The sequence below is a fragment of the Camelus bactrianus genome, chromosome 1 (assembly GCF_048773025.1).
Source record: "Camelus bactrianus isolate YW-2024 breed Bactrian camel chromosome 1, ASM4877302v1, whole genome shotgun sequence".
Classification (NCBI taxonomy): domain Eukaryota; kingdom Metazoa; phylum Chordata; class Mammalia; order Artiodactyla; family Camelidae; genus Camelus; species Camelus bactrianus.
Genome location: NC_133539.1, coordinates 105,983,145 through 105,990,633, shown reverse-complemented (window position 1 = coordinate 105,990,633; position 7,489 = coordinate 105,983,145). Strand labels below are relative to the sequence as shown.

The window sequence follows — 7,489 nt, the reverse complement described above, 5'->3', positions numbered from 1 at the left end:
ACAGAGGTTATGATTTTGTTTCTGGGTTGGTTTCTGGAAAGTTTGTGGGTCAGAATTCTGTAAGTGGTCGTAAGTGGTCTGGCCATTGTTCATTTGTATATTCAGTCTCTCAGATCCTATTACCCCCAAAGCTACAAAGGAGTCTAGCTCCTTAATAGCATCTCCTGCCATCACTGACCCACCCTGGTCCTCTGAACTTAGTGACACTGGTGCCTTTCCAGTGCATGCTTTTTGCTTGGTTATACAGTGTCCCTCTAGGCCTTTCCACACTCCTACTAGGCTGATATATTATTCATCCTTAGGTAGTATATCCAGTGTATCATAGTCATTGCTCTGGACCTTTTGTATTTATTGTATTATATTATAAACTGAGTTACTGGCCTGTTGGCCAAGTGAGGAGATGAGGGCAAATCTTGAAGTTATTGCATGTTGTCTGGCCAGGCAGATGCTTCTGCCTCATCTTAGAGCAAGGTAGATGAGCAAGCTTTTATAGAGAGTGGTGGGCCACTATTGTAGGACAAGAGGATTAAAAGAGATTTGGGGATTCAAGTAATTCCTGTAGATACATGAATATCCAATGTCTCAGGACTCAGTCATTCTGTGATCTCACCATTACATATGAAATGGATAAATAATATGTGAAATATATATGTATAAAAAAGAATGAAGTTCCACCATTTGCAACAACATGGGTGTACCTGCAGAGTACTGCTTAATGAAATAAGTCAGACAGAGAAAGCATTATACTGTATATTATCACTTACATGTGGACTCTAACAAAAGAAAACAAATAAATGTATATAATAAGACAGAAACAGACTCACAGATATAAAGAACAAATTAGTGGTTACCAGTGGGGAGAGGGAAGGAGGGAGGGACAAGATAGATATGGAAGTAAGAGATACAAACTACTATGCGTAAAATAGATAAGCAACAAGGATATATTGGATAGCAGAAAGAAATATACCCATTATTTAGTAATAACTTTAATTGGAATATTATCCATAAAATTTTGATTTTTTATACACCTGAAATTAATACAATATTGTAAATCACCTATACTTTACACAGAAAAGACAAGATGACCCTATTGAACATACAGTTCAACTTGGATTTGAAGTAATATCCAATAAAAACAGTTTAAGGAAAAATAAGATGTATGAAGCTTGTCAAAAAGTAAGAGACAATATTCTCATTATTTGGAGATATTAGTATGTTTATCGGTCAAACAAGACAATCTACAGAGAACTGATTACATAAATTAAATAAATTTGCTGGATACAGAACAACATAAGAACAAATTATTTCTATATGCCAGTAACAATGTACGAAACATATTTGGAATCTTAGTAGTATAAAAACATGGAATCTTCAGAATTTCAAACTTTCCAGAACAAGAGAGTTGTATTAAAAACAAATAAGAAAAGAATGGAAAACAGTTAGTTCTTATGGGAAAATACCCCCACAAGCCCAGCAATATAGTTAAATTTGCCCACCTAGTCATTTGAAAAATAGTCAGTGATCATTGTTTCCATCCTGTGTTTTGTATCCTACAAATATTTGTCCACCTACAACCACTGGCTAGATCCCCCCAGGGGGGCTGCAGCCACCATCCAGAAAAGATCAAAATGGTTAGAGGGTTGTCATCAACTAGCAGGGACACAAGTGCCAAAGCCCTGTAAATAAAAGAAGTTTAGCAATTATTATGGGGCTGCAGGGACGGTGGTGGTGGATGGGCAGCGGTAGGACACCTGGAAAAGCATGCCTTTTTAGAGAAAACTGCTGGCGCTTAGGTTTGAAAGGAAAACGGGGGTGGGGGGTGGGGGGTGGGGAGGGGGTAGAGCTGCTTAAGGCTGACCTCCCTAGAGAAACCGAATCAGCAGTCTGGATGTCTGCAAGGACACTGTATTTCAAGTGGCTTCTCTTTGCCCAGGTGATCTTCCTGTCTGGTGTTTTAGTCAGCCACTGATGCCAAATTCTGCAATTCAGCGTGCATCCAAAAAAATACCTGCCTGTTGTGATTGTTGCCCGGTGGGCAATATACACAAAACCAGTATCATAAGACTTTGGCCCGCTCCCAAGCCAGGTGGCGAGGAATTGAGGGAGGCAACTGATTCCGGGAACAGGCATCTCTGGGCCTTGCGCGCAGGACCATGAGGGCGTTGGGGGCGCTGGTGAGGAGCTGGATTGGGAGAAGGAGGTAGAGGTTGGAGTGGTGAGTCTGGGAGGGGCTCCAGAAGGTGGAAATCTAGGTTGTAGCCCTGATAAGGAGAGCATGTCTCTGGACTAGGGTTGGAGGCCCGAGGTGAGGGCTCTGGGACTAGGCCCAACATGTCGGGGTCAGATGCCCTTCTTGCAGGGGAGCGGAGCCCAGCGACTGAGCCGGCTGCAGCTTCCATTCCAGGCGGCAGGAACTCGGCGTCCACATCCTCCTCGTAAACCTCTTCTTGTGCGGCGATCTCTGGGACAGATCCGTAGAAGAATCCCTGCTCGAGGGCGATATACTCCCCGGGAGCGCTCAGAAGAGCTCCCTGTTCCAGGCCGAGAGATGAGTGGCCTTGTCCTCCCAAGCATTCAGTTACGGAGGCCAGGAGGGTTTCGGGGACCACCATAACGGTGTGATCTCTGAGAGATACTCGCTGCACAGACGTAGCCTCGGGCTCCAGCACCAGGTCAACGTCGTCTAGGGGCAGGTATAAGGCACAGTCGGCATCCAGAACCACTACAGAGGTGCGCGCGTCCGCGGCCCGGGGCCTGGTCAGGTTGTCCGGGCTGGACGCTGCCTCAGACTCGGGGTCCGAGGGCTCGTTGGTTCGGCGGCGCTTGGCAGGGCCGGGTCCCTCGGCCTGAGGTCCCCACCGGTCCACAGAGTAGGCGCTGGGGCTGCGGGGCCGGCTGCCCATTACCTCTATGGCGCAGCGGGTCCGGGGCCTGGCAGAGGGCGAGGTGCAGTCGGTCGTGCAGGCAGTGACAGGTGGGCCGACAGGTGAGACCGACCGGGGCATTGGGGCTCAGGACCTCGGGACGCGGGACAAATATTCGGAGATCCTGCGGCGCCTGTAGGGAGTTCTGCAGTCCTGGCTTCTAGGGTGGCTACTGGGTTCCGCCTTGGGTGTTGGAATCTTCAGCTCCTCACGCGGACCGGTTTGCGCAGGATTGGGCTAAACATGTAAGTGACGCGAGAGGAACGGCAGTCGCAAAGCAGCCTCACGCCAAGCTCCGCCCCCTCCGAGGCTCCGCTTGTAACTAGGTAGTTACAAGTGGAGGTAACTGAATTGGGGAATAGCCCGGGCTGTGGTGGATGGGTCACTGAGAGAAATACTTTTATAGGCCTCAAGGGGGCGGAGTAGTGGTGCCTCTCTAGGGCTAGGTTTCCGGGGTCAAGTTCTTGGCTTTCCTGGAGTTGACCTGATATGCGGAAAACCTTCACCGGAAAATGGATTAAAGTTTAAGTCCGCGCGTGGAACGCTGCACCAAGATCCTGACATGTAGTTCCGTCATCCCCTGAGACCTCGCCCTGGAAGTGACCTTTTAGCTTCCTTTGGTCTTGTAATAGGGTGAGTTAAGCCTCAATTTGTGTAAGTTGTCAATAACTGTCAGGTCCTTCCAGCGGTGTTGTGAAGGGAAAGCCACGTTAGAATTGAGCCTTAATAGCAGCCGCTGCATGATCAACTTGTATATCAATCAGTTTAGCAGGATGGTCATTGTTACACTCCCATCAAACGAACTAAGAGTTTACTTTCTCTAATTTGACTTAAACTACACCAGAGGGGTGTTATCTGTTGTAGCCCAGTTTACTGATAATGAAAACGTCATGGTGAAAGAGGAACCAGTTTACTCAGGAGCCCAGAACCAGCAGAGCTGGGTCTGAGTATCAGGCTCCTCTGAAGATGACGCAGCAGCGGCGCCTTTGATCTGAGGGTCAGTGTGCAGGCGCAGCTGCCCTGCCAATCCAGGGAACCAAGGAAGGTGTGGCTCAACTGCTCTTCCAGGATTAGTGAGAGAAAACCCCCAACACTGATTTTGGAATAGGTACTACTGGCCAGTGGTTGTAGAGCACAGTGAAATATTTTCTACCACAGTTGTCCTTTAAACACGCCATTGCTCACTTTGTCCGTTTTTACGAAGTAGCGTAGTATCTACTCATTTTTAGGGCTTCATAGCGTTGCTTTCTACCGAATTACATTTCAATCAGGAATCTCTGGATGGGCAGTGAACCTCGTGGTCTGTGACTTGGCAGGCACTGGTATTCTCTGGCCAATGGGTGTAAAATGCACATTCTTTACTGGATGTCGGAACCACTGATCAGAATTCCTGGCCATGGGATTCTTGTAATCCCCTCCAGAATGATTCTGTTTTATGCCAAGTTGAAGATCATAGAACTTGTTTTCATCCACATTTGAGGGGTTCAGGTACAAGGGTGCTTTGCATCTGAGTTCAGAGCTCTGCTGGTTGGTGACAAAGTCATGAAGGGAACTCAGACTTCCTGGACCAGGATTAAGGGTTTTTCCCTGCATGCCTGGCCCGCATCTGCTCTTACGTCTGGATTTCCGGTGTTTCTGTCTATGAACCAAGAAATTCCCCTGTGGTAGTGACTTAGGTCTGGATCCTGGCTAGAGGAACACACACTGCCTATACACCAGCATTGGAGGGCCCTCCTGAGGTCCCATGGTGTAAAATTGGATGCCGCTGGCACCTACCTCTATAGTCCCAAGTGTTGGGAACAGTTACTGTGCTCCTGTTGTTTGGACAGAGAGTGGGTTGGGAAGATGGGAGAGGGAGGAGGGGGAGCTTCCAGGAAACTTCTGCTTTGGCCCTGGGGAATTCTGTAGGTGATCCTTGAACATCCTATGGTCAGGGAATAATGGGAACACCATTCAGGAGAGCGAATGTGGACGTGCCATGTTGTAAGGGACAGATGGAGAAGTGCAAAGCTGACCTGGACACAGGGTGGGGCTCGTGGCTCCGGGCATAACCAGTGTTGGGGATCTGAACACAAAGGTGTCTGTCCTTGTCTGCTGCTCTCCAGACCTCAGCAGTTTTACCTCCGGCTCATCATTGTCCTGGGTCCTGTGAATCCTCGCTGTGAGCTCCCCTTCCAATGGAATGTAGTCCTGTCCCAAGACAAAGGCAGTTAGCAGGGGTCCGACCATAGATGCACCTGATTTCCTCTCCTGGTCAGCCCCTTTCTAATTGGGTGGTCATGGGCAAGTCATTTCACCTTCTCTAATCTCAGTTTCCTTACAGGTGAAATAAAGAGAAAGCCATCTATTATGCAGGGAAGTTGAGAGATAATGTATGTAAAATGTCCTTGGAATATACTAAGTGCTTAGTAAATAGTAGCTGTCCAGTTGTTATTATGTTTATAATCTGTCTTTCCCACTTGACAGCTGTCAGCTCTGTCCTCAGCATCTTGAACAGTGCCTGGCGTGTAGCTGGGGTTCAGTGAATGGTAAACAATATCCCCCTCCTCCTCCTCATCATCCTGAAAGGGAATCTGATCTGTTAGAAAGTTCTCTTCCAGGTGATTTCATCATATAACTTTTATATAATTCGGGAATGGCTTGCTGGGCACTAGATCAGATAGCTTTCATCCTGCCTTATTTTTCTTTACTCTGAGATGCCCATAGATTGTCGGGGTGGATTATCAGTCCCACTCCTTGGGCTTTCTTGGTGTCAGTCGGTAATTCCTAATCAATCAGCAGGAACTGCTTGAACCACTGTAGGGGAGGAATTAGCAAGTCAGTGTCTGGTTCTGGGCAGGGTAAAAGATGGCTGTAGATGGGTCTCTGGGAGAAGAAAGCTGAGGGAACTTGGGGACAGGAAGCTAGGCACAAGATGGACATGGCTCAGTGGGACTCAGGAGTTTTCTCCACATTGGGCATCTGGGCACTATGAATTATGAATCCTTTGTTGCTTCATTTGAGACTCTGAGGCCCAGGTCCAGAGCTCCAGCCCAAGAGTGCTCTTGACATTGGCTCTAATGAGGGCCATTCTGTTACCCCCTAGAATGCATAACTAGCTTTAAGAAATTTCTAATTATTTTAATTCACATTAGTAATAATATCTGAATACATTTTAAAGAACATCTAAACAGCATAGTTGAAGCTGTAGTCTCCCTTCCACTCCCCAGCAACTCCCAATTCAGGGTTGATATGGCAAGTTCCTTTTCTATGTATTTACATGCATAACACATGGGATTTGTTTTCTTCCTGGAATGGCAAAGTATTGTGAGTATTTTTCTGCAGTGTTGCTTATTGCTGTCTGGTACTGTCATCCGCAAAGTACATTATCTCACCCAGCTTTCATTCAAGAGGTCTTTTCCAACATGCAATACTGGCTTCTATAGGAAAATGTTGTATAAGCAAAGGCAACTTCAAATATCTCTCGTACAGCAACACCTCAGTGTTTGCCTGAAGCAGAGTGATGGTAGTGGCCCACTCACTTTCTGCTTACCTTACAGCAATTCAGGTAATTCTGGTAGATTATGCTGTGCTTTCTTTACTTCCTGAAAAAATTACTGAGGTGTGAATGGCATTGTATTACTGGTGCTATTCCAATGCTTAGAACTGATGACGGCATATGTGGTTACAAATCATTAATCCCTTACTATTTTAGGAATGACAAAACTGTCATTAAAGAAGTTATTTAGAATTTTAACAGGTAAGGCTGAAGCTGAAGCTAAATAGCAGTTTGTTTTTTCCACCAAATACTTCAGCTTCTCTTATTGTAAGTGAAAGCCAATTATTTCTGTATATTAATTTTTTTAACATTTTTATTGATTTATAATCATTTTATAATGTTGTGTCAAATTCCAGTGTTCAGCACAATTTTTCAGTTATTCATGGACATATACACACTCATTGTCACATTTTTTTCTCTGTGAGTTATCATAACATTTTGTGTATATTTCCCTGTGCTATACAGTGTAGTCTATTCTACAATTTTGAAATCCCAGTCTATCCCTTCCCACCCTCCGCCCCCCTGGTAACCACAAGTCTGTATTCTCTGTCTATGAGTCTATTTCTGTCCTTTATTTACACTTTGTTTTTGTTTGTTTGTTTGTTTGTTTTTGTTTTTGTTTTTTAGATTCCACATATGAGCGATCTCATATGGTATTTTTCTTTCTCTTTCTGGCTTACTTCACTTAGAATGACATTCTCCAGGAGCACCCATGTTGCTGCAAATGGCATTATGTTGTCGGTTTTTATGGCTGAATAGTATTCCATTGTATAAATATACCACCTCTTCTTTATCCAGTCACCTGTTGATGGACATTTAGGCTGTTTCCATGTTTTGGCTATTGTAAATAGTGCTGCTATGAACATTGGGGTGCAGGTGTCATCCTGAAGTAGATTTCCTTCTGGATACAAGCCCAGGAGTGGGATTCCTGGGTCATATGGTAAGTCTATTCCTAGTCTTTTGAGGAATCTCCACACTGTTTTCCATAGTGGCTGCACCAAACTGCATTCCCACCAGCAGTGTAGGA

General features: G+C 45.6%; 1 protein-coding gene across 1 annotated transcript; it reads right to left on the bottom strand.

Annotated features, from left to right (window-relative positions):
* Nucleotides 1-1,985: 1,985 nt before the first annotated feature.
* On the bottom strand, nucleotides 1,986-3,177 carry LOC105066864 (proline-rich protein 23C-like). The gene has a single exon (XM_010952312.2). It carries the CDS (start codon nucleotides 3,003-3,005, stop codon nucleotides 1,986-1,988), a length of 1,020 nt encoding a protein of 339 aa, XP_010950614.2. The 5' UTR covers nucleotides 3,006-3,177.
* Nucleotides 3,178-7,489: the final 4,312 nt, after the last annotated feature.